Consider the following 27,950-nt stretch of genomic DNA (forward strand, 5'->3'; position numbering starts at 1 on the left):
CCTGAGGTATGCCATAAAGACATTGTCCTGCATCCTCCAAACGTTGTCTAAAGCCTCAAACGTGCTGGTCACTTCAGCTTTGTTCTGTAGGTGCGGAGCATTGAAGCATTTCTGCCCAAGTTCACCCAAGTGCATGTGAAGCAACTCGAGTTTAGTAGATTCCTCCAATACCATCGTGTTAAAACTAGTATAAGTTCAATTTTCTTCCATTGTAGCCAGGTTTCTGGTGTTGGATTTGTCATAGTTGCAGCCCAAAATGGATTGGGTGCTTGAAATAGAGAGGCCATTCTTGTTTTCATCCTTGTCGCCAATTGTTACATATGCGCGGAGCAGGAACGACAATGGTGTGGTAGAATAAATATCTTTACTGATTCATATTAATCAAAATACAGAAACTGAGCAACTTACAATTGTAGATCCACGAGAAGATCTGCGGAGACCTAAATGTACGCAAGTTCCCGAAGTCCCACGCCAAAAATTAAATTGTGCATGTCAGAGGGCGTCGTCGCTCCGCTGAGCGATAGGCTGCCCAATGATCAATCGAATCATTCGCCGCGTTCTCCATACAGTTCGTCCGTACAGTTCATCAGCCTACTATGCTCCAGGGAAACCAGTCCCAGCCTATCCAGTCTCTTCTTATAACTCAAGCCTTCCAGTCCCAGCAACATTCTTGTGAATTTTTTCTGTACCCTCTTTTAATCACATCCTTCATACAGTATGGCGACCAGAATAGCACACAATATGCCTGGTGTGGTCTCACCAACACCTGGTCCAGTTGTAACATGACGTCCCAACACTGGTACTCAGTGTCCCATCCGACGAAGACAAGCATGCCATGTGCTTTCTTCAGCACCTTGACTACTTGAGTTGCCATGCTGCTTTGTTAAAATAATGGGTATAATCACTGCTGTTTAATATATTGGATATAGTTATTGCTATTTCTCTTGTCACTACTACTGTCTGCTGATAAGCACCCTATGTATTCTCACTAATAATAAAGATTGAAATGTCAGATTTAACACTGTCTGTCTGAATTGTAATTTTCATAATTCTCTTGCTTGAGCTAAATAAGTTGAAGGTCAAATGTTTGTGCCTTTGCTTGTGCAGAACTCTCATATTAAGCTTATGTTTGAATCTGAATAAATTCAGAATGGAAATTGTTGGAGCCACATAACAAAACTAATACCAAACAGTATTAAAAGTTTCAGGTTCAACTTCCATGCACTTTGGCTAAACCCTCCTGCATAACAGTGATAGTTATACAGATAGTGATATCTTCAGGATCCTGAATGACTGAGAGGAAATAAATGGCCTTTCTGGTTACTGTGCAGAGTGTCCTGCAATAAATAGCAAAAATGTTGGCTACAGTAACAAACTCAGATAAAGAACAATGTTGTTGGTAATGTATCCACACTTCCTCCTAAAATCTTTCTGACTTCAAGAACAGAGAACACTAAATCCTGTCAAGGAGAATGAGCCAATTCTTATGTGGTACATATGACGTGTCAGGTACTAAGTGAGAGAGGGGAGTGAGAAACAAATTTCTATAGATGTACGGTGGAGAGCATTCTGACTGGTTGCATCACAGCCTGGTATGGGGCCTCCAATGCACAGGATCGCAAGAGGCTGCAGAGGGTTATAGACCCAACCAGCTCCATCATGGGTATAACCTTCTCTACCATCGAGGACATGTTCAAGAGGTGATGCCTCAAGAAGGCAGCATTCATCATTAAGGACCTTCACCATCTGGAATGTGCCCTCTTCTCGTTATTGCCATCGGGGAGGAGGTAGAGGAGCCTGAAGACCCACACTCAACGATTCAGGTACAGCTTCTTCTCCTCCACCATCAGACTTCTGAATGGTCCATGAAGCCATTGTCACTACCTCATTATTCCTTTTTATTTTGCACTATTTATTTATAGTTATATATAAGGTATAGCAATATAAGGTATAAGGAGTTATATATAAGATATAGTAATTTATAAGTTATAGTAATTTTATGTCTTTGCACTCTACTGCTGCCACAAAATGACAAATTTCACATCATTTAAGTCAATGATAATAAATCTGATTCTGAGAAACTCTGGATTTTAACAGAGGCTGTCACTGGAGTTGAGGATTTGGCTTTTGACCCATTACGCCATCAATAAGATACAAACATAACTCCACTCAAGTTTAAAACTTGCAGTCACTGCCTTCCGTTGAATCAATTAGGCCTACAGCTCTGAGAGAACTATGTTTCTTTAGGTCACATTATGGTGCAGTGGTTTAGACACTAAACTTTCACCTTCAGGATCTGGGCTTAAAGCCCTTTCAGATTAACAAATGTTTGTTTTGAAGCTAGCTGTGAGATGAATTTGCATCATCTCAGCCCACACCAACTGCTCCTAATTTGTTACCCATGTGGTGATCTGTTTGCCAAGGATACAGTACAATTATTAAGGGACATGCAACAGGAGGTGATAGTGGGGGTTGGGGCCATGCAATTGGAAGAGAATCTAATCAGATCGAGTGCAAGTCAATACGAGCTCTCTGATCATTCTGCCAATTTCATTTACACAATACGCAAAAGCGGGATGAGGTCCTACGAGCCGAATTTCAGGAGCTACAAGATAGATTAAAAAGTAGGACCTCAAAGGTAACGATCACAGGATTACAACCTGTGCCACATGCTAGTCAGAGTAGGAATAGCAACATAGTTAGGATGAATATGTGGCTTGAGCAGTGGTGCAGGAGGGAGGGTTTTACATTCCTGGGGCATTGGAACTGGTTCTGGGGGAGGTGGGACCAGCACAAACCTGACAGTCTACACCTGGACAGGACTGGGATCAATGTCCCAGGGGGATTGTCTTCTAGTGCTGTTTGGGAGGGTTTAAACTAAAATGGCAGGGGGAGGGGAATCCATGTAGAAAGACAGAGGGAAGCAAGGCAGAGACCAGAGCAAAAGTTAGAAAAGAGAAAAGTAAGAGTGGAGAACAGAAAAGTCAAACGCAAAGAACACAAAGGTTACTAGATTCTAAAAGGACAATGAGTGTAAGGGCACATTATCTGAATGCCCGTAGTATTCAAGACAAAGCCAGTGAACTTGTGGCATAAATCATTACAAAGGGGTCTGACTTATTGGCCATTACAGAAGGGTGGAATTAAGTATCCAAGGTTATCAGGTAATATAGAAGGACAGGCTGGAAGGTAAGGGAGGTGGGGTAGCGCTCTTAATTAAGGATGACATCAGGGTGATAGTGAGAGATGACATAAGATCTAAGCAGCAGAATGATGAGTCCATCTGGGTAGAGATTAGGAATAGTAAAAGGGAAAGAATCACTGGCGAGAGTTGTCTATAGGTTACCAAATAATAACATTACAGTGGCACAGGCAATAAACCAAAAAATGTTTGATACATGTAAGAATGGAGCAGCAGTTGTCATGGGGGACTTTAACTTCCACATAGATTGGGCGAATCAAGTTGGTCGAGGCGGTCTTGAGGAAGACTTCATAGAATGCATCCGTGATAGCTTTCTTGAACATCATGTTAGTGAACCTGCAAGGAAAAATGCTATCTTAGACCTGGTCCTGTGCAATAAGACAGGTAAAATTAACAATCTTGTAGTTAGGGATCCTCTTAGAAAGAGTGATCAAAGATTGATTGAATTTCTCATACAAATGAGGGTGCAATAGTTTGATCTAGAACCAGCGTATTATGCCCAAACAAGGGAGACTACAATGGGATGAGGGAGGAGTTGGCTCGCGTAGAATAGAAACACAGGCTACATAGTGGGACAGTTGAGGAACAGTGGAAGACTTCCAAAGAGATTTTTCATGGTGATCAACCAAAATATATATTCCAGTTAAAAGCAAGGACAGTAAAGGTGGGAAGAGCCAGCCTTGGATAACTAAGGAAATAAAAGAAGGCATCAAGCTAAAAGCTCATGCATACAAAGTTGCCAAGACTAGTTGGAAACTGGAAGATTGGGAAAACTTTAAAAAGCAACAAAGAACCACTAAGCAAGCAATAAGGAAAGGGAGATAGATTATGAAAGTAAACCAGCACAAAATATAAAAACAGATAGTAAAAGATTTTATAATTACATGAAGCGGAAAAGGGTGCCTAAAGTGAATGTAGATCCCTTGGAAGATGAGAAGGGGGAATTAGTATTGGGTAATGTGGAAATGGCTGACACCTTGAATGACTATGTTGTGTCAGTGGAGGACACATCCAACATGCCAAAGAAGATGTTATGGATGTGAAGGGAGGTGAGGACCTCGATACAATCATCGTCACTAAAGAGGTAGTGATGAGCAAACTAGTGGCCTAAAGGCAGACATGTCCCCTGGTCCTGATGGGATCCACCCCAGGGTACTGAAAGAAATGGTGGAAGTTATAGTAGAGGTGTTTGTGATAATTTACCAAAATTCTCTGGATTCTGGGTAGATCCCGACAGATTGGAAGACAGCGAATGTCACACCACTGTTTAAAAAGGATGTAGGCAAAAGGCAGGTAACTATAGGCCAGTTAGCTTGGCCAGGCAGACACAGCATGGATTCAGGAAGGGCAGGTCCTGTTTGACAAACTTCCTGGAGATCTTTGAGGATCTTATGAGCTCAGTAGATAAAGGGGAACAGGTGGATTTTGTTTACTTGGATTTCCAGAAGGCATTTGATAAGGTGCCACATAAAAGACATATCCATAAGATAAGGATGCATGGAGTTGGGGGTAATATATTAGCATGGATAGAGGATTGGTTAACCAATAGAAGGCAGCGAGTTGGGATAAATTGGTGTTTCTCTGGTTGGCAATCAGTGGTGAGCAGGGTGCTGCATGGGTTGGTGCTGGGCCCACAACTGTTCACAATATACATTAACGATTTGGAAGAGGGGACCAAGTGTAGCCTATCTAAGTTTGCTGATGACACAAAATTGAATGGAAAAACAAACTGTGCAGAGGATGTGGAGATTCTGCTGAGAGATATAGGTAGGCTAAATGAATGGGCAAGGGTCTGGCAGATGGAGTACAATGTTGGTAAATGCGAGGTCATCCACTTTGGAAGGAAAAATAGAAGATCAGATTATTGTTTAAATGGTAAAAGATTGGACCATGCTGTTGTGCAGAGGGACTTGGGAGTGCTTGTGCATGAATCGCAAAAGGTTTGCAGGTGCAACAGGTTATCAAGAAGATAAATGGAATGTTGGCCTTCATTGCTGGAGGGAGGTCATGCTGCAACTGTGCAGGGTACCGGTGAGGCCGCACCTGGAGGATTGCATGAAGTTCTGGTCTCCTTACTTGAGGAAGGACATACTGGCTTTGGAGGTGGTACAGAGGATGTTCACCAGGTTGATTCCAGAGATGAGCGGGTTAGCCTATGAGGAGAGATTGAGTCACCTGGGACTATATAAAAAAAAAAACCGGAGGCTTTGTGGGCTTCGCTTTGGAGGACTTCGGAGCAGATAAGTTTTTCTTTATCTTTTTATTAGGGTTTTAAGTATAAGGCTTAGTTTTTAATAGGTTTGTAATTTAATAGGGTTAGTGTTCTTATAAGGTACTTCTATAAGGGTTGTAAAAGTTTTAAGTGGTAGAGTGGGGGCTGGACTGCGCAGGCGCGGTGCGGGCAGTTTAAAAAGCCAACCACCATATCCAGCGGGCAGCATCGGAGTGGGCAGCGGAGTGAGAGGGAGCAGAGTGTTCTGGGCTTTGGCTCAAGGAACTTCGACATAAAGGGGCGAGGAAAGGTAGGTGACTTGAGTTAAGGAAGGAGTATGAGTGCGGTATCCTGTACTCAGTGTCAGATGTGGGAGTTCCCGGAGTCTCCCTGCCTCCGGGAGGGCTACATCTGCACCCAGTGTGTTGAGCTGCAGCTCCTGAGGGACCGTGTTAGGGAACTGGAGATGCAGCTCGATGACCTTCATCTGGTCAGGGAGAGTGAGGAGGTGATAGGGAGGGGTTATAGGCAGGTGGTCACGCCGGGACCATCGGAATCAGGCAATTGGGTCACAGTCAGGAGGGGGAAGGGGAGGGGGAAGGGGAAGGGGAAGGGGAAGAGTCAGGTACTAGAGAGTACCCCTGTGGCTGTATCCCTTGACAATAACTCCTGCTTGAGTACTGTTGGGGGAGACAGCCTACCTGGGGGAAGCAACAGTGGCAGTGGCTCTGGCACAGAGCCCGGCCCTGTGGCTCAGATGGGTAGGGAAGGAGAGAGGAGGGCACTAATGATAGGGGACTCTATAGTTAGGTGGGCAGACAAGCGATTCTGTGGACGCAGGAAAGAAACTCGGAAGGTAGTTTGCCTCCCAGGTGCCAGGGTCTGGGATGTTTCTGATTGCGTCCAAGATATCCTGCAGGGGGAGGGAGAACAGCCAGAGGTCGTGGTACATAGTGGTACCAACGACATAGGTAGGGAAAGGAATGAGGTCCTGAAAAGAGACTATAGAGAATTAGGAAGGAAGTTGAGAAGCAGGACCTCAAAGGTAGTAATTTCTGGATTACTGCCTGTGCTAAGCGACAGTGGGTATAGGAACAGAATGAGGAGGAGGTTAAATGCGTGGTTGAGGGATTGGAGTAAGGAGCAGGGATTCAATTTTCTGGATCATTGGGGCCTCTTTTGGGGCAGGTATGACCTGTTCAAAGAGAACAGGTTGCACTTGAATCCCAGGGGGACCAACATACTGGCAGAGAGTTTAAACTAGAATTGTTGGGGGGTGGGATCCATACTGGAGAGACTGGGGAGGAGGTGTTTGGCTCTCGAGTGGAGGAGGCTAGGAGTGGGTGCCGTGGGCAGGTGATAGAGAAGGGACGTGTTCGGACAGGTTTGAGATGTGTCTATTTTAATGCAAGGAGTGTTGTGAACAAGGCGGATGAGCTTAGAGCTTGGATCAATACTTGGAGCTATGATGTGGTGGCCATTACGGAGACTCGGATAGCTCCGGGGCTGGAATGGTTGATTCAAGTGCTGGGTTTTAGATGTTTCAGGAAGGACAGGTAGGGAGGCAAGAGAGGTGGGGGAGTGGCACTGTTGATCAGAGATAGTGTCACGGCTGAGGAAAAGGTGGATGTCGTGGAGGGACTGTCTACGGAGTCTCTGTGGGTGGAGATTAGGAACAGGAAGGGATCGATAACGGTGCCGGGTGTTTTTTATAGGCTGCCCAATAGTGACAGGGTTATTGAGGAGCAGATAGGGAAGCAGATCCTAGAAAGGTGTGAGAATAACAGAGTTGTTGTGATGGGGGATTTTAATTTCCCAAACATCGATTGGCATCTCCAGACAGTGAGGGGTTTAGATGGCGTGGGGTTTGTTAGGTGTGTTCAGGATGGGTTCTTGACACGGTATGTAGATAGACCTACAAGAGGAGAGGCTGTGCTTGATTTGATATTGGGTAACAAACCTGGTCAGGTGTCAGATCTCTCAGTGGGTGAACATTTTGGTGATAGTGATCATAATTCTATCTCCTTTACGTTAACACTAGAGAGGGATAGGAACAGACAGGCTAGAAAGGTGTTCACTTGGAGTAAAGGGAATTATGAGACTCTCAGGCAGGAAATTGGAAGATTAAATTGGGAACAGATGTTCTCTGGGAAAAGTACGGAAGATATGTGGCAAATATTCAAGGGATATTTGTGTGGAGCTCTGAACAGACATGTTCCGATGAGACAGGGGAGTCATGATAGGATACAGGAACCGTGGTGTACGAAGGCTATAATAAATCTAGTCAAAAGGAAAAGAAAAGCATACAAAAGGTACAGAGAGCTAGGTAATGTTAGAGATCTGGAAGAGTACAAGGCTAAAAGGAAGGAACTTAAGAAAGAGATTAGGAGAGCCAGAAGGGGACATGAGAAGGCCTTGGCGAGCAGGATCAAGGAAAACCCCAAGGCGTTTTACAAGTATGTGAAGAGTGAGAGGATGAAATGCGAAAGGATAGGGCCTATCAAGTGCAGCAGTGGGAAAGTGTATATGGATCTGGAAGGAATAACGGAGGTACTTAATGAATACTTTATGTCAGTATTCACCATGGAAAAAGATCTGGGGGATTGTAGTGGGGACTTGCAGTGGCCTGAAAAGCTTGAGCATGTAGATATTAGAAAAGAGGTGGTGCTGAAACTTTTGGAAAGCATCAAGTTAGATAAGTTGCCAGGACCAGATGAGATGTACCCCAGGTTGCTGTGGGAGGCGAGAGAGGAGATTGCGGAACCTCTGACGATGATCTTTGTGTCATCCATGGAGATGGGAGAGGTTCCGGAAGATTGGAGGGTTGCGGATGTTGTTCCCTTATTCAAGAAGAGGAGTAGGGATAATCCAGGATATTATAGACTGGTGAGTCTTACCTCAGTGGTTGGTATGCTGATGGAGAAGATCCTGAGAGGCAGGATTTATGAACATTTGAAGAGATATAATATGATTAGAAATAGTCAGCATGGCTTTGTTAAGGGCAGGTCCTGCCTTACCAGCCTGATTGAATTTTTTGAGGATGTGACTAAGCACATCAATGAAGGGAGAGCAGTAGATGTAGTGCATATGGATTTCAGCAAGGCGTTTGATAAGGTACCCCATGCGAGGCTTATGGAGAAGGTGAGGAGACATGGGATCCTAGGGGACATTGCAGTGTGGATCCAGAACTGGCTGGCCCACAGAAGGCAAAGAGTGGTTGTTGAAGGGTCGTATTCTGAGTGGAGGTCGGTGACCAGTGGTGTACCTCAGGGATCTGTACAGGGACCCTTACTCTGTGATTTTTATAAATGACCTGGATGAGGAAGTGGAGGGGTGGGTTAGTAAGTTTGTGGATGACACGAAGGTTGGGGGTGTTGTGGATAGTTTGGAGGGCTGTCAGAGGTTACAGGGGATATAGATAGGCTGCAGATTTGGGTGAGAAGTGGCAGATGCAGTTCAACCCAGCTAAGTGTGAAGTGGTTCATTTTGGTAGGTCAAATATGTTGGCGGAATATAGTCTTAATGGTAGGACTCTTGGCAGTTTGGAGGATCAGAGAGATCTTGGGGTCTGAGTTCATAGGACGCCCAAAGTGGCGGCGCAGGTTGACTCTGTGGTTAAGAAGGCATATGGTGTATTGTCCTTCATCGATCGGGGAATTGAATTTAGGAGCCATGAGGTATTGTTGCAGCTATATTGGTCCCTGGTCAGACCCCACTTGGAGTATTGTGCTCAGTTCTGGTCGCCTCACTACAGGAAAGATGTAGAAGCCATAGAGAGGGTGCAGAGGAGATTTACAAGGATGATGCCTGGGATGCGGAGCATGCCTTATGAAAGCAGGTTGAGGGAACTCGGCCTTTTCTCCTTGGAGAGACAGAGGATGAGGGGGGACCTGATTGAGGTGTATAAGATGATGAGAGGCATTGATAGGGTAGCTAGTCAGAGGCCTTTCTCCAGGGCTGAATTGGTGGCCACAAGAGGACATAGGTTTAAGGTGCTGGGGAGTAAATTTAGAGAAGATGTCAGGGGTAAGTTTTTTACTCAGAGTGGTGAGTGTGTGGAATGGGCTGCCGGAAACGGTGGTGGAGGTGGATACGATAGGGTCTTTCAAGAGACTGTTAGATAGGTACATGGAGCTGAGTAAAATAGAGGGCTATGGGTAAGCCTAGTAATTTCTAGGGTAGGGACATGTTCAGCACAGCTTTCTGGGCCGAAGGGCCCGAATTGTGCTGTAATTGTTCTATGTTCTATACTCACTGGAATTTAGAAAAATGAGAGGGGATCTTATAGAAAAATTTAAAATTATGAAAGAGATAGATAAGACAGAGGCAGGAAGGTTGTTTCCACTGGTAGGTGAGACTAGAACTAGGGGACATAGCCTCAAGATTCGGGGGAATAGATTTAGGAAAGAGATGAGGAGAAACTGCTTTTCCCAGAGAGCAGTGAATCTATGGAATTCTCTGTCCAGGTAAGCAGTAGAGGATACCTTATTAAATATATTTAAGGCACAGTTAGATGGATTATTGAATAGTAGGTGAATTAAGGGTTATGGGGAAAAGGCAGATAGGTAGTTCTGAGTCCATGGCCAGATCAGCCATTATCTTATTGAATGGTGGAGCAGGTTTGATGGGCCAGATGGCGTACTCCCATATTTCTTATATTCAATGCAAATGTACCTTTTTATAACCGTACATGTGTGCATTTGACACCAGGTGGAGTAAGTAGCTTTCAGTATTATTCACCAGTGAAAAGAAAACCCCAAAACTGAACCTGTGCATGAATCTCTTCCCAAAAAAAATTCAGTTTCAGGTGGAAATAATGATATTGCTGCTGTAAAGAATTTCCTCTTGGAATATGGCTGGGATACAGCAACTTTATCTAAATCTAGCTTTAATTAAATGACCTGATGGGTGGATGTTTGTTGCATAAATTGTGAAAGAGTAGATTGAAACTTGTTACCAAGATATGTAACAGGATTGCGACGGCTCCCTTTTATGACTGCTGCTTTGCATTAGTTGCCTTTCTCACATCAAATGCTTTTGGTACTTTCACAGTCATTCCATCCAATGATTTCTTCATATGAACCTGACAACCCAGCCGGGACCTGGAAATGAGAATGGTTGTGTTGTGAGAATATTATTTTAATTGTTTTTCCCCTTTGACGCCATGGGATTACTATGGTTCAATTCATTTTCATCAACTGATAAGAAACTAAGAACTGGGGGCATAAGTTGGCAATTCAGTCCCTTAACCCTACACTGGAATTCTGTAAAATCTTAACCCATGTATTATCCTACTTCCATCTTCCCACATTATTCCTCTGTCTCTTGATTCCTTTAGTATCAAAAAAGCTATTAATTACTGTCTTGAACATGCTCAATAACTGAACATCTATGGCCCTCTGCTGGTAGAGAATTCCAAAGAATATCTACTCATTGTGTGAACAAATTTCTTCCCTTCTGAGTCCCAAATGTCCATATTGTTCTGACGTAAGGCCTTTGACCTGAAATTTAACTGTTCCTCTTCCTGCCCTGCTGTGTTTTTCCACCTTTCTCTTTCTATTTCAGGCTCCTAATTTTTTAAAATTTTCATCTAGTATCCCTTAACTCGGTTCTGAGACTATGATTCCCAGTTCTCATCCCTTCCTCTTGGCTGAAAAATCCCCTCAGCTTTATCTAGTCAAATCCCTTAAGAAATGTATACATTTTTGTGTGATCACCTTTCAGATCTTGTCCTTTTGCTCAGCTTTAGATTCAGCAAAAGGTTGTAATTAAGGCAGAATGAATGTGTGCATGGCCTTTGGGAACATTTTGTTGAAGGCCACATCTCATTTAGAGAACATAGAACACTACAGCACAGTACAGGCCCTTCAGTCCACGATGTTGTGCCAACATTTTATCCTGCTCTAAGATCTATCTAACTCTTCCCTCTCACATAACCCTCCGTTTCTCTATCATTCATGTGGCTATCTAAGAGTCTCTTAAATGTCCCTGATGTATTTGCCCCCACAACCTCTGCCAGCAGTGCGATCCACGCACCCACCACTCTGTGTAAAAAGCTTACCTCTGACATCCTGCTTATACCTTCCTCCAATCACCTTAAAATTAGGCCCCCTCGTGTTAGCCATTGTCGCATTGGGAAAAAGTCTCTGACTGTCCACTCGATCAATGCCTCATCATCTTATACACCTCCATCAAGTCACCTCTCATCCTCCTTCTCTCCAAAGAGAAAAGCCATAGCTCACTCAGTTTGTCCTCATAAGACGTGCTCTTCAATCCAGGCAGCATCCTGGGAAATCTCCTCTGCACCCTCTCCAAAGCTTCCACATCCTTCCTATAATGAGGCAACCAGAACTGAACATAATACTCCAAGTGTGGTCGAACCAGAGTTCTATAGATCTGCAACATTACCTCACGGCTCTTGAACTCAATACCCCGTGGGTGATGGGAGAGGTGGAGCAACTAGTTAGGAAGAAGAAGGCAGCATACATAAGGTGTAAGCAGCAAGGATCAGATAGGGCTCGTGACGAATATAGAGTAGCAAGGAAGAAACTTAAGAAAGGGCTGAGGAAGGTGAGAAGGGGACATGAAAAGGCTTTGGCGAGTAGAGTTAGGGAGAATCCCAAGGCTTTTTCCTCGTACATGAAGAGCAGAAGGATGGCAAGGGTAAATGTAGGTCCAATTAAAGACAAAGGTGGGAGGATGTGCCTGGAAGCTGTGGAAGTGGGTGAGGTTCTTAATGAATACTTCTCTTCAGTATTCACCAAGGAGAGAGGTCTTGATGATGCTGAGGACAGTGTTGGTGAGGGTAATGTTCTAGAGTATGTAGATATTAAGAGAGAGGATGTGTTGGAGTTGTTAGAAAATATTAGGACAGATAAGTCCCCAGGGCCTGACGGAATATTCCCCAGGCTGCTTCGTGAGGCGAGAGAGGAGATTGCTGAACCGTTGGTTAGGATCTTTGAGTCCTCGTTGTCCATGGGGATGGTACTGGAGGATTGGAGGGTGGCGAATGTTGTCCTCTTATTCAAGAAAGGTAGTAGGGATAGTCCAGGGAATTACAGGCCGGTGAGCCTTATGTCTGTGGTGGGTAAGCTGTTAGAAAGGATTCTAAGAGATAGGATCTATGAGCATTTAGAGAATCATGGACTGATTAGGGACAGCCAGCATGGCTTTGTGAAGGGAAGATCTTGCCTCACAAGCCTGATATGGTTCTTTGAGGAGATGACCAGGAAGATTGATGAGGGTAGTGCAGTGGATGTGGTCTACATGGATTTTAGTAAGGCGTTTGACAAGGTTCTGCATGGTAGGCTTCTTCAGAAGGTCAGAGGCCAAGGGATCCAGGGAAGCTTGGCTGTGTGGATTCAGAATTGGCTTGCCTGTAGAAAGCAGAGGGTTGTGGTGGAGGGAGTGCATTCGGATTGGAGGGCTGTGACTAGTGGTGTCCCACAGGGATCGGTTCTGGGACCTCTACTTCTTGTGATATTTATTAACGACTTAGATGAGGAGGTGGAAGGCTGGGTTAGCAAGTTTGCAGATGACACAAAGATCGGTGGTGTTGTGGATAGTGTGGAGGGCTGTCGAAGCTTGCAGAGGGATATTGATAGGATGCAGAGCTGGGCTAACAAGTGGCAGATGGAGTTCAATCCAGAGAAGTGTGAGGTAGTACACTTTGGAAGGACAAACTCCAAGGCGGAGTACAAGGTAAATGGCAGGATTCTGGGCAGTGTGGAGGAGCAGAGGGATCTGGGGGTTCATATCCACAGATCACTGAAAGTCACCTCAGAGGTAGATAGGGTAGTTAAGAAAACTTATGGGATGTTAGCTTTCATAAGTCGGGAGATCGAGTTTAAGAGCCGCGAAGTGATGATGCAGCTTTACAAAACTCTGGTTAGGCCACACTTAGAGTACTGTGTCCAGTTCTGGTCACCTCATTATAGGAAGGATGTGGAGGCATTGGAAAGGGTGCAGAGGAGATTTACCAGGATGCTGCCTGGTTTAGAGAGTATGCATTATGAGGAGAGACTAAGGGAGATAGGGCTTTACTCTTTGGAGAGGAGGAGGATGAGAGGAGACATGATAGAGGTATACAAGATATTGAGAGGAATAGATAGAGTGGACAGCCAGCGCCTCTTTCCCACGGCACCAATGCTCAAAACAAGAGGACATGACTTTAAGGTAATGGGTGGGAAGTTCAAGGGAGATGTCAGAGGGAGGTTTTTCACCCAGAGAGTGGTTGGTGCATGGAATGCGCTGCTTGGGGTGGTGGTGGAGGCTGATACATTGGACAAGTTCAAGAGATTGTTAGATAAGCATATGGAGGAATTTAAGATAGAGGGATATGTGGGAGGAAGGGGTTAGATAGTCTTAGGTGTGGTTTGAAGGGCAGCACAACGTAGTGGGATGAAGGGCCTGTATTATGTTGTATTGTTCTATGGTTCTATAGTAATGGCCAACATACCATACGCCTTCTTGACAACCCTATCGGTCTGTGTGGCAACCTTGAGGGATCTATGGACGTGGACACCAAGATCCATCTGATCCTCCACACTGCTAAGAGTCCTGCCATTAACCTGGTATTCTGCCTTCAAATTCGATCTTCCGAAGTGTATCACTTCACACTTTTCCAGGTTGAACTCCATCTGCCACTTCTCAGCCCAGCTCTGCAACCTATCAATGTCCTGTTGTAATCTACAGTAACCTTCTACACTATTCACAACACCACCAACCTTCATGTCATTAGCAAACTTACCACCCACCCTTCCACATCCTCATCCAAGTCATTTATAAAAATCACAAGAGTATGGGTGCCAGAACAGATCCCTGCGGAACACCACTAGTCACTGACCTCCAGGCAGAATACGCTCCATCTACCACCACCCTCTGTCTTCTATGAGCGAGCCAATTCTGAATCCACACAGCCAAGTTTCCCTGGATCCCATGCCTCCTGACTTTCTAAATGAGCCTTCCATGAGGAACCTTATCAAATGCTTACTAAAATCCATGTACACCACATCCACTGCTCTGCCTTCATCAATGTGCTTTGTCATATCCTCAAAGAATACAATCAGGCTCGTGAGGCACGAACTGCCCCTCACAAAGCCATGCTGACTGTCCCTAATCAGCCTATGCTTCTCCAAATGCCCATAAATCCTGTGTCTAAGAATCTTCTCCAGTAATTTGCCCACCACTGAAGTAAGACTCACTGGTCTGTAATTCCCAGAATTATCCCTACTCCCTTTCTTAAACAAAGGAACAATATTTGCCACCCTCCAATCATCTGGTACTACTCCTGTCACCAGTGAGGATGCAAAGATCATTGCCAAATGTGCAGCAATCTCTTCCCTCATTTGTTGTAATAACCGTGGATATATCCCGTCCGGCCCTGGTGACTTATCTATCCTAATGTTTTTCAAAAGTTCCAGCACATCCTCTATCCTCATGTCGACATGCCCTGGCGTTTCAGCCTGTTGTACACCATCCTCACAAATGTTAAGGTCTCTCTCACTGGTGAGTACTGAAGCAAAGTATTCATTAAGGACCTCCCCTACCTCTTCCGACTCCAGGCATATGTTTCCTCTTTTATACCTGATCGGTCCTACCCTCACTCTAGTCATCTTCCTATTCTTCACATAGGTGTAGAATGGCTTTTTCTTAATCCTACTTGCCAAGGCCTTCTCATGCCCCCTTCTAGCTCTTCTAAGTCCATTCTTAAGCTCCCTCCTGGCTACCTTGCTAACTTTCCAGGGCCCTTTTTGATCCTTGCTTTCTAAACCTTAGGTAATCTTCTTTCTTCCTCTTGACAAGATTTTCTACATCTTTTGTCGGCCATGGTTCCTTCACTCTACCATCCTTACCCTGCCTCAATGGGACAAACCTATCCAGAACCCCATGCAAGTACTCCCTCCACATTTCCGCTGTGCACTTCCCCAAGAACATCTGTTCCCAATTTATGCTCCCAAGTTCCTGCCTAATAGTATCATAATTCCCCCTCCCCAGTTAAATACTTTCCCATATCGTCTGCTCCGATCCCTCTCCGAGGCTGTGGTAAAGGTCAAGGGAGTAATGGTCACTGTCTCTAAAATGCCCTCCCACAAAGAGGTCTAAAACCTGATCAGACTCATTGCATTTTACTAGGTCCAGTATGGCCTCCCCTCTAGTTGACCTGTCCACATACTGTGTCAGGAATCCTTCCTGGACACACCTAGCAAACTTTGACCCATCTATCCCCTTTCCACTGAGGAGGTGCCAATCAATATTAGGGAAGTTGAAATCACCCACGACAACAATCCTGTTATTTTTGCACTTCTCCAAAATCTGCCACCCGATCTGCTCCTCAGTGTCTCTGCTGCTATTGCAGGGTCAGTAGAATACTCCCAATAGAGTGATCGCTCCCTTCCTGTTTCTGACTTCCACCCACACTGACTCAGTAGATGATCCCTCCAGGACATCCTCCCTTTCTACAGCTGTGATACTGTCCCTGATCAGCAAAGCCACTCCCCCACCTCTGTTACCTCCATCCCTGTCCCTTTTGAAATATCTAAACCCCGGAATATCCAGGGGCCATTTCTGCCCTTGTGACAGCCAGGGCACAAGGGTGTCACAATGTAATGGCCACCACGTCATGCTTTGTGTTCACCACCCTTGTTCCTGATACTTCTCGCATTAAAGTAGACACACTTCAGCCCATCCAACTGACTACAATTTTGGCCTTTCAACTGCCTATCCTTCCTCACAGTCTTTCTACATGCTACCTCTATTTGTATACAAAATGCACCAACCTCTGACCTATCACTCGGGTTCCCATCCCCCTGCCAAACTAGTTTAAACCCTCCCAAACATAAAAGCTTCTGACCTTTACTTGACCAGATGTGTTGCTAATTAAGCATTCTGGTTAGGATTGTTCCACAGCTCTTTGAATTATAATTTTTTCAGTGTTTTCAGGTTCTGATGGGTTCTTTTAGTAAAACAACCCGATTTTCTCAGAAAATGCTGGAAATACTCAGCAGATCGAGTAATAACTGTGGAGATAAACAGTGTTAACATTTCAAGTTAATGACTTCTCAACTGAAGGCTCATTGACCTGAAAGGTTAACATTGTTTTTCTCTGCGCACTTCTGATTTGCTGAGTATTTTCAACATTTTATTTTGCTTTAGATTTCCGGAGTCTTCAGTATTTTGGTTTCATATTTCTGAAATGGTTAATAATTTTGTAATCAGAAGTGATTATATCTGAGAACAATGGAAAACCAACTGACCATGTTACTTGGTCTGATATGCAGCCATCCTTTCTTGTATTGAGCTCTCCACACTGGCATCAAATCACCCTTACACTTTAATATTATGCATTAAAGAGGGATGTAAATTGGCTTCTTAGGTTGTGTCTACAATAGAATAGCTTGTTGGCAGATGCTCCCAGGTTTCACATTAAAAAAATGCTACTTTGCTCAATTACTGGACGGAACTGGTGCTGTGGAACCTTATAGCCTTCAGGAGAAAAGGAAATATAGAGAGACCCATCATGATTCCCTTCACCATTGGAATGACTAGAATGTGCATTATAGACACTTGTTATGAAATGTGTTTGGACAATAATTGCATTTGACAAGGTCCCTCGTGGTAGGCTGATCCAGAGTGGCATGGGATCCACAGTGACTTGGTAGTCTGGCTTCAAAATTGACTTGCCCATAGTTAACAGAGGCTAGTGGTGGAATGGTGTTATTGTGGTTGGAGGTCCCTGACCAGCGGATCTGTGCTGGGGCCTCTGTTGTTTGTGATGTATATAAATGTAGATGGGTGTGGTAGAAAGTTTGTGGATGACACAAAGATTCGTAGAGTTGTGGACAGTATAGAGGGCTGTCAAAGGATACAGCAGGATATAAATCAGTTACAGAAATGGGCAGAGAAATGGCAGATTGGGCTTAATCTGAGAAAGTATGAGATGTTATACTTTGGGAGGTCAAATATAGGGGGAAAATATACAGTTAATGGCAGGACCCTTAAAAGCATTGATGTACAAAGGGATCTTGGGGTCCAAGTCCATAGCTCCTTATAAGTGGCCATGCAAGTAGATAGGGTGGTAAAGAAGGCGCATGGCATGCTTGCCTTCATTGGTCAGGGCACTGAGTAAGGAAGTCATATTGCAGCTATATAAAACTTTGGTTAGGCCATGCTTGGAGTATTGTGTGCAATTCTGGTCACTCCATTACAGGAAGGATATGGAGGCTTTGGAAAAGGAGCAGAAGAGGTTTACCAGGACACAGCCTGGATTGGAGGGTATGAGCTATAAGGAGAGGTTGGACAAACCTGAGTTGTTTTCTCAGAGGCTGAAGAGAGACCCAAACGAAGTTTATAAAATTATGAGGCATAGATAGGGTAGACAGTCAGAATCTTTCTTCCCAGAGTAGGAATGTCAAATCTAGAGGACATGCATTTAAGGTGAGGGGGGAAGGTTTAAAGGATAGTGGTAGGTGCCTGGAACGGGCTGCAGGGTAATGGTGAAAGCACCTATGATTGTGGTGTTTCGGAAGCTGTTAGATAGGCACATGGATATGCAGGGAATGGTGGGGGGTGGGGGTGGGGGTGGGGGGGAGGGGAGCATGGATCAGGTACAGATGGAAGAGATTTAGTTTAATTCAGCATCATGTTTGACTCAAATCGTGGGCCAAAGGGCCTGTTCCTGTATTGTACTGTTCTATGTTCTATGTACAGTAGTAAGTAGGATTTTGACAGAGTAAAGTTGAAGCACCAGAGACAGTTCACCAGCACGAAAGATCATTTACAACTGTGGTCCCTGTAATGCACATAAATCAAATAGATTTGGTCACGCACAAGACGCTGGCATTTTGCTGCTTTGAAAGGACATTTGATGAATGAATCAACAATTTTCTTCCATTCCAGAACTCTTGCCTTTTAGCATTTTCTTTGAAATAGTGCTAAGTCTTGGCTTCAAGTTTACTCTACAGTCACTGAACTTTACTACTACTTGACAAGGCAAAGGTTCTTTTGTCTGCTAGAACATACGCTTTCTTCTTTTTAATCATCACTGAGGTCAAGTATGTTCGTATTGGAGAACATAGGACCTTGCATTCCATAAGGCTGAAGACAGCCACCAGTAACCAAGAGTACAGTCTTATTAAGTGTCTCATGAAGCCCTTCAACTTTATCCCATGCTGTTAGGAGCATGGTACATTTCATCAACATATTTTTCTTTGGCCATCATCTTACCAAATGTCTGATTGATATTGTCAGTAGGCAACATCAACTATTATTTTTCATGTGCAGTAAAATGTATCAAAGCACATCATTGGAAGGAGAAAACAGTTGAAGTTGAATATAATAGGAAAATAAAAACTACGATGAAGGCAATTGTTAATTACTGGAGCAGCATGGAACGTGGTGTAACTAAGCCTCTGCCTTTGTTTACAGGGGTCATGTTGGATTCTCACTGGAATGACCCTGGAGGAACACCTGAATTTACATTTGGTTGCTTTCTCTGTAACTCCCTTGGTATTTCAGTCATATGTGAAACCATAAAAATAAGCAGAAGTTTTTGGTTTCAGCTCCTGATCTGTGTTGGGTTAGCTGATCAGTTGATAGGTAGAAGTATCTGCATTTGTATATTACCAGGAGAGGAAAATAATTCAGCCTGCATTCTGGTTGAATCATTTTAGAAGCAAAATCAAATGCTGTAATTGGGCACTTTGTTTTTGAATGAATGGACTAAATAGCCTTTCCTATTAAATTGCCATCATGACTGTTTTCGAGATATTGCATGTCGGTCGAGGACAGCATCAGATTTTGCTAAAATTCCCCCAAGCTTGAATAATCTGTTGATATGTATTCTCTGGGATCACACATGAAGAAGAACTACCAGTCTAAAATAACAGGCAGTTCATGGAGGATTGTTTAAAAAATGAGCTAAAAGGAATTTGACAAAAATTATGCACAATAGTCGATAATCCAGAGCATGCTCTTTGCTGCAAAAGTATTTCTTACGTGTCTGTCAGTCCAAAGGCTAAATCCAACATGTCCAATTCTTCAACAGAAATCTTATCCAAACTGTCAAAATTCTCCTTGTCAAAGATTAAATGGCATGTTGAACAAGCCAGGGTTCCTTCACATGAACCTGTAATAATAACACACGTTAACTTCCTTTTCTCTCTTCTTGGCAGCCCTCCAGTGGTTCACAGGAGTGGGATTTATTCATTCAAAAGGCAAAACACCACTGAATGCTGTCTACATGTTCCTGTAAAGTTAATTTTCTTTTTTTTTGTTTCCCATGTGGACCTGTATTCTAAATCTTATTCAAGTTTATCTCTTGACTAATTGCCACAGGTACCTGAAAGATTACCAAATCAGTTCCCTATTGAGGCTAACAAAAGATTCACTAATGGAGACACAAAAGTCTGCAGATACTGGAATCTGAAGCAAATAACAAACTGCAGGACGATCTCAGCGGATCTACAGCCCTTTGTTGCCTCTACCAATCATCTTCCAGCTTCTGTCACTACTTCCACCCTTCCCTCCTCCACGTGCCAATCATCTCTCCTCACCTGGATCCACCTATCACTTGCCAGCTCTTGCCCCACCCCTTCCCCTCACATCCCTATACCGGCTATTCCCCTCTTCTCATTCAATACAGATGAAGTGTCTTGATCTGAAATATCGACTGTTCATTTCCCTCTACAGATGCTGCCCGATCTGCTAAGTTCCTCCAGCAGTTTGTTTTTTGCTATAGATTCACTAAAATTGGATTACACGGCTCTGCTTGGTGGAAAGTGGAACAGTTCAGCAAGACATTAATACAAAGAATGATTAGCAGCTGAAACAGTATTCCATGATGAGCAGCATAATCATTCAGGGGGCAGTAATGGTATGCGTTGTGGTAGAATGCTTATTGGCATTCATATCCTTGCCAAAACAAAATGATTTGTCACTAAGGCAAGGTCCTGAGGGACTGGATTCAACAGAAATACCCAGTTTCAAAACATAAGAAGAGAAAAAGATCCAAACTACTGTTTTGAAAACTAAATAAACATCCAACTTAACTCATTGATTGCATGAAATCTGAATACAAATACTGGACATGATTTGCATTCTGCATTTTGGACACTCACCAAATCCTTCAATATCTAAGTTGTGGTTTAACACAACATCAAGCAGACTTTCATCCTCCTCTGCCACTACAGTTAATTTCTTGTTATGTTGATTGATAAAGTGGACTGTTAATTTTTCATCTGACCTGTTGGAACATTAAACAAGAAGCCAATAAATCTCTGGTTGATCCAAAACTAAATGCTCTACTCATCAATAATTTAAATGCTCTAAGTAAAGGGAGCATGATAAAGTATGGAATAATAAAAAAAACATTATCTCCACTAGTCCTGTTCTTCCACATGGTGGAGAAATTTGTCTTTGTTCTCCAGTGTAAAACATGCAAGAGACTGTAAACTGCTGATTCACATCTCTACATATTCAATTCCATTGAGGTCAGTGCGCTGCATTAATTGTGAGGTCTGAGGTGGTTTAGATGTTGGGTCTCAAACCTTATTAACACCAAGCAGTCAAGGTGATAAGAATGCTGCAATGCTTCTTAGATTATAGGGGATCCAGTCAGGACATTGGCACTCAATAAGAGAAGTTAGAAAGTGAGATGATAAGTCACAAACAGTTTTAGGGTGAAAGGTTTTGACAGGGTCAGAGGATTAAGGAGAGAAATCTGGTTGTGATCTGGTTCATTGGTCAAAATGGGCCACAGATTTATATTTGGGATGGAGTAGGGAGACTTCTCCCAGCTCTACACTCAGATAGGTTATTTATTCAGGTTGGTTTCTCTGAATGCAGCTTAGTGTCCGATCAGTAATCATTTGAGCATGGGTTGGCAAGAGGGGCAGGGAATGAAAGGTTCACCTCAACCTGATCTCACCCTGTTCCTATTTCAGGTCCACACATGGGTTCTTCTAACTGGCAAGATCCCATTGACTATTTTATAGAAGAGGAAGAGGGTTATCTCCAATGCTCTGTCTAATAATGATCCCACAACTGCTTTCACCAAACCAGTCTGATCATTATCACGTCACTGTGTGTGGGAGTTCATTGTGTACAAATGAGCTGCTGTATTGCTGCATTTCAGAATCCGTATTATTGCCTGTAAACTGTTTGGGAATAACCTGAGGCTGTAAAACATATTATATCAATGCAAGTCTTTGTTTCTTTGAGTTCAGAGATTAACTAGAAAACCTTCTTAATGTATTTTATTTTCTAGTTATATCAAACTCTCTCACATAATCTTCTTTGACTTCACTAAAGCATGGCCTTGGCTTCTTTGCAAAACAGATTTACTGCCCAATAAATTGTCAAGTGATAAGAAGTCAAGGCCCATTGTAGATTTACTGTAGTTTCAGGCCTAACTATCCATACTTGGAATGCAGGATAAATAACAGATACACATTTTGACTGCTCTAAATAGAAATGAAATCCTTTACTGTGGGTCAATGGGCCACTGACTCTTACTGCTATTTTAAGCAACATCTACTTTTTCCCAGATTTGCCAATGCCAATTTTCTGCCCTTAATTGGTCCATTTCAAAATAACAAGTCTCTCTGCATTTTCTGGAAAAAAGTTCATTTTAAAACTAATTTGTATCATTACATAGAAAAAACAATGCAAATGATTTGTTTTTGTTGCCTCAGAGCTAGAGATTTCCTTGAATTTAGACCACTCATCTGTGACAGGCTGGGAAAATTAGCCTGGAAATCTTAGTATACCTGTAAGCATAGCCACCAGGAGTTTACAGATAAACATGGATATGACTGCATCAATTACTGCACGTCGTGAGGAAACAAAGGCAGATAGATATGCAAGAGGAAGACTAACAATGGTGGTGAATAGTATCAGAGTTAATGTCAAAGTCGAGTACATTGGTATATACTCATGTACGCACAGGTGCAATTAAAAACTTACCTGCAGCAGCATCACAGACACTTAGCATCATATAAGCAGCAATTCACAAGAAAAACACAAATTAAACATAAATTATATACAACTTTTACAAGAAAGAACACGACTAGAACAAAATAAAATGTCTATTTTAGTGCAAAGTGATCAAAGTGAGCATAGTGTTGCTAAACCGTAATGATTTGGGTTTAGCTGGTTGGTTCAAGAACCGTATGGTTGAAGGGAAGTAGCTGTTCTTGAACCTGGTGGTGTGGGACTTCAGGCTACTGTACCTCTTGCCCAATGGTAGCTGCGAAAAGATGGCATGACCTAGATGATCTTTGATGATAGATATTGCCTTCTTGAGGCAACGCCTCCTGTAGATACTATCGATGATGGGGAGGGATGTGTCCGTGAAGTATTGGGCTGAGTCCATTACTCTCTGCAGCTTCTTATGTTCCTGTGCATTCGAATTGCCATGATGCAACCAGTCAGGATACTTTCAACAGTATCTATAGAAGTTTGATAGAGTGTTCGGTGACAAGTCGAACCTCCTTAGCTTCCTAAGAAAGTAGAGACTCTGGCGTGCTTTCCTTATGGTTGCATATATGTGCTGGGCCTAGGACAGTTCATCCAATATATTAACACCCAGGAATTTAAAGCTGCTGACTCTCTCCACCACCAATCCCCCAATATAGACTGGCACATGTTCGCCCTCCTTCCCCTTCCTGAAGTCGACAATCAGCTCTTTAGTTTTGCTGACATTGAGCGAGAGTTTGTTGTTATGGCACCACTGGACAAGGTTCAACTCAATCACCAGAGTAAGGACAACTTCTGACTATTTATCAATTTGTATCATGATAAATTTGATACCAAAACCATGACCCATAGCCTTGAATGCAACGCATTCTTTATCTGCAAGGTTGCCTGTGAAATTTATTGGTGATTCATGTGAAGGTTGGCCAGGACGTGCATGAAAGGAAGGCAGTTGATGAAAAATGTGTGGTCATTGTGTCTTGCACATATGAATCTTTGGTCACAGTTTGATAAAAATAGTTTGGAGAAAAATGCAAAGTTCAATATATATTTAATAAATAATTTGTATAGCAATATCATTTTCTTTCAATGATTCTATTTTCTCCATGTTGAAGTAATTCAATGGGCGCTAGAAGGACTTCCAGTACCCAAGTGAAATGACATGTGCACAAGCCCAGAAAATGCATGCTGGCAAGTAGAACTTGAGAGAATGATTTAAGCTGACTTTTGTGCCACCTGCACAAATGATGCTATGTTTTGACTGAGAAGTCAAAATAAATACCTTATTGTAGTGATATATGTGGATTTTAAAAATCTCATGGTATTGTTTGTAGAAGGAAAGAATGTAATCTACAATTGCCAATTAACCTACAAACCCCCACACCTTTGGGATGTTGGAGGAAACTGGAGCGCTAGAAGAACATTCAAACTCCACACAGAGAGAGCACCAGATCAAATCTGGATAACTGGAGACGTAAGGCAGCAGCACTACCTGCCGAGCCACTGTACTGCCCACAAATCTAGAGAGGTGGTTTGGTAGAAATGTTCAAAATCAGGGGTCAAGAGATCGATTTAATTGTTCCAGCAGTTCTAACACAGGTTGGAAAGACTGAATAGCTCTTGCTATGGAGAGTTCTGACTGAACAACTTAGATATCATCAATAGTAGATGAAATCCACTATTACCCATTTTAAGAATGTTATAGGAAATAAAATTCTGACAACTTGTCATAGGGTCATAGATTAACACAGCAGAGAAACTGGCCCTTCAGCCCAACTTGTCCATGCTGACCAAGGTACTCACCTAAGCTAGTCCCATTTGTCCGTGTTTGGCCCATATCCCTCTAAACATTTCCTATCTATGTATTTATCTAAATGATCCTTGGACTGGTATACTAAGGTCCCAAATTCCTCAATAATCCCAAAGGAACTTGTATTCATTGTCTATGTCCACCCTTATTAGACTGCCGAAAATGCATCACATCACACTTATCAGAATTAAATTCCATGTGCCCTTGCTCTTACTGACTTCTCAATATCATCCTGTAGCCTAAGGCTACCCTCCATACGATCAACAACAGTATCAGGCACAGAATCCTTTGTCAGGATGTGTGGATTGTGATAGGGGCTGAAGATAATGGAGTGAAACTGTTTGGCTGGAATTGACCATTGTGATTGGGACACATTCTTTCAACTGCTGAAGCTTAAATTTTGGTATTCCACATATGCTTCCTATGTCAGAATTCCAAGTAACTGAGCCTGGTCTTGCTGGGATACTCCAGCATTATGCCATGGATTCACCTACTGATCCTGTGCTAGATCAGACTTGGTGCATGATTGGAAATCCCATTGATTTCCATAGAACTTCAAGGCCGATGAATTAGCAGGCAGATGTAAGTAATTATTTCAAATTAGTTTACTTATTTCTAAGTAATAGTTTTAATTTTTTAATTACATTTATCTTTTATATCATTTACTTCAATTTTAATAATTTTTAAAAATCTCTGAATGTTGGAGATACAGTATTTAAACCCATAAAAGTAAGTTCAGGCTTTGACAGGAGTCAATGCTGCAACCCCTGCTTTCTTCCTGTCTGAGAACAGGATTTCTGCAACTTGCTTCTTGACGTCATGTAACCACTGAGACCTTGCCAGCTGACTCAAGCTCAACACTCTGCATCTGGCCCAGATACCAAGGTAAGCGTGGAGCTGTAGGGATTGGAAGTGGCAACGCCAAGAGATGGGCTGGGTCCAGAGAAGTCCAGCCCGTGGACTTCAACCTTATTAATATTTAACGGGGGGAAATTGCAGATCACCCAAGAACGATCGTTAAGCAATTTGATGGATGGATAAAATGGAAAGATATTGTGCATTATAATTAGTGAGCTGATGGCAAACTCTGTAAACTTGCATTGATCCATAAAAAATAATGTCTTAGAAAATGGGTCATGCTATGCTTTTTCTCCTGTGCTGTGTGAACCAAGATTGATCTGACCTGGGGTAAATTGTGCTCATGATCATTTCCTATTGTAATTGGGAAATTGTACTGGGCATTTCTGGTTACAATCCATGTTAGCATTTTCAATGCTCTCCCAGGGTTAGATCTGCATCTAATGATTTCAGTTGTCATGCAGCACACATTTCAAACCAAACCAACATAAACTGAAGTTCCCAGTTCCAGTAAAAGTCTGCTCTTTAACATTTACAACAAGGCATACGTCAAACTCTTGTCATGTAAAGAGCCACTCTGCTGATATCAGGATACTTTATGAGGGAATTCCAGAACTTACTGCTGATTGATCAAACACCTCAGGAAGTCTTCAGAGAAGGCTCAGCCTAGCAAGCAGTTGTCTCAGAACTTAACTATGAAATAAATTATTTAATGGGGGTGTCTCAGGACAGAACTTTGGAATGGAAGTTTTGGCCTGCATGTCATAGCTGATTCAGGCATGGCAAAGGCTAGGTGGGAAGGTAAGCAGTAAGAAGGGTTCAAAGAAGTTGCATGGGTTAAATGTGTGAGCAGGTAGCTGTAGGTGGAGGATAATGTAGCCAAATGGAAGGTTAGTTACTTTGTGGGGAAGAATAGCAGAACGGAATGGGCAGTACAGAGGCACAGGTGTGGCACAATGGTGAAACTAGTTGAGCTACTGCCTCATTTTCCAGCAACCAGGGTTCAATCCTGACCTCTTGTGTCTTCTGTGTAGTGTTTGCACATTCTGTCTGTGACGACATGGTTTTCCTCCACGTGCACCAATTTCCTCCCACATCCCAGTTGGCATTATAAATCAAAGTATTGAGTATAGGAGTTGGGATGTTTCAGTGAGATGGAAAAGTCATTGGTGAGACCAAATTTGGAATATTGTGTGCAATTCTGGTCGCTGAACTACAGGAAAGATGTCAGTAAGATTGAAAGAGTGCAGAGGAGATTTACTAGAATGTTGCCGGGTCTTCAGGAGTTGAGTTACAGGGAAAGATTGAGCATGTTAGGACTTTATTCCTTGGAGCGGAGCAGAATGAGGGGAGATATGATAGAAGTTTACAAAATGATGAGGGGCATAGACAGAGTTCATGCAAGTAGGCTCTTTCCACCTAGATTAGGAGAGATAAGTACAAGAGGACATGGCTTTAGGGTGAAAGGGGAAAGGTTTACGGGGGAACATTAGAGGGAACTTCTTCACTCAAAGAGTGGTGGGAGTGTGGAATGGGCTGCCATCTGATGTGGTAAATGTGGGCTTGCTCTTAACTTTTAAGAGTAAATTGGATAGGTACATGGATGAGAGAGGTCTGGAGGGGTATAGGCTGGGGGCAGGTAAATGGGACTAGCAGAATAATGTTTCGGCACAGACTAGAAGGGCTGAATGGCCTGTTTTTCTGTGCTGTAGTTTCCTATGGTAAACTGGCCCTAGTGTGTGGGTGAGTGGCAGAATCTTGAGGGAATTGATAGGAATACAGGAAGCATAAAATGGGATTAGTGTAGGATTGATTAAATGGGAGCTCGATGATCTCCATGGACTCAATAAGCCAAAGGCCCTGTTTCCTTGTTGTATGATTCTATGAGAATATTTTTTAAAATCAAATGCAAACATTGTGTTCAGAGAAATTTAAAGATCCTTGTATGTGAGTCATATAAAGTTACAATGAAAGTTAGTATAATGATGAACTACTTAGAAAGCAAACATTAAGCTGGTTTTTGTGTCAAGGACGATGGAGTACAAGAGTCTTGTTACAATTGTACAGGGCTTTGTTGAGACCACACCAGCAGATTTATTCCCAGGAGGAAAAGACTAACCAATAAGAAGGGATTCAAAAGATTCTCTGGAGTTTAGAAGAATGTTGGGGGAGAAAGCATTAAAAGAAAAGATTTTGAGGGGCTTGTCAGAACAAAGGCTGAGAGCCTCTAGGACTGGAGGACACCATTTCAGGATTAGAACTAAGGTTAATGGGGATCTCTGTTCTGATAGTCATGAATCTTTGAAAATCTTTACTTCACAGAGCTGTGGAGGCTGAATCGTTAGGCATGTTCAAAGCAGAAATTGATTTTGGAATCCGAGGGAATTGAGAGATTAGGTGGAAATGTGAAAGTAAAAAATAAATCACAACCTTTTTGAAAGGTGGAGTGGACTAAAGTGTAACCTAAAGTTATAAAGTTTAGTCTCATGTTCCCAACTTAGTTTTTGTTCATTCTCTTTGAAGAAACAATTGGAATGATGTCTCACCTGCCGTTCCTTGATACAGCGGACAAGCTGATGGATCTTTTCTGTTGGTTCACAGCAGGCTGCAGTACTTCAAAACCTTTAACTACTGGTGTCCTGCTGTAAAATCGTGCTCCCTCACAAAGCAATCCACACAGGGATTGTAGCCTGAAAACACCATGGCCCATCATACTGACAAATGTTGGAGAGTTTGCTGCTGTGGACTGGACTGGCTGTGGATCCTTTCCCCTGTGATTTGTCTTGAGAACAAATAGCCTTATGTGATAACTAAGAAAAAGGGGGCTGGGCTTGTCAGATTTGTCTCAAGGTTAGGAAGTGTTGCAATTATAATAGTTTTGTTTGTTCCTTTTATCA

At 42.9% G+C, this 27,950-nt stretch overlaps 1 protein-coding gene across 2 annotated transcripts; it reads right to left on the reverse strand.

Annotated features, from left to right (window-relative positions):
• Positions 1-509: 509 nt before the first annotated feature.
• fdx1b (ferredoxin 1b) lies at positions 510-27,812 on the reverse strand. 2 transcript variants are annotated; one of them, XM_052021900.1, is made up of 5 exons: positions 27,600-27,812; positions 20,531-20,655; positions 19,410-19,539; positions 10,372-10,516; positions 510-3,538 (listed from the first exon to the last, which is right to left on the reverse strand). In XM_052021900.1, the coding sequence occupies exons 1-4, from the start codon at positions 27,764-27,766 to the stop codon at positions 10,405-10,407; spliced, it is 534 nt and encodes a 177-aa protein (XP_051877860.1). In that variant the 5' UTR covers positions 27,767-27,812; the 3' UTR covers positions 510-3,538; positions 10,372-10,404. The 2 variants fall into 2 exon arrangements, with proteins under 2 accessions (XP_051877860.1, XP_051877859.1); XM_052021899.1 differs by lacking the exon at positions 10,372-10,516.
• Between the last annotated feature and the right edge of the window lie 138 nt (positions 27,813-27,950).

Source organism: Pristis pectinata, chromosome 8 (assembly GCF_009764475.1).
Source record: "Pristis pectinata isolate sPriPec2 chromosome 8, sPriPec2.1.pri, whole genome shotgun sequence".
Classification (NCBI taxonomy): domain Eukaryota; kingdom Metazoa; phylum Chordata; class Chondrichthyes; order Rhinopristiformes; family Pristidae; genus Pristis; species Pristis pectinata.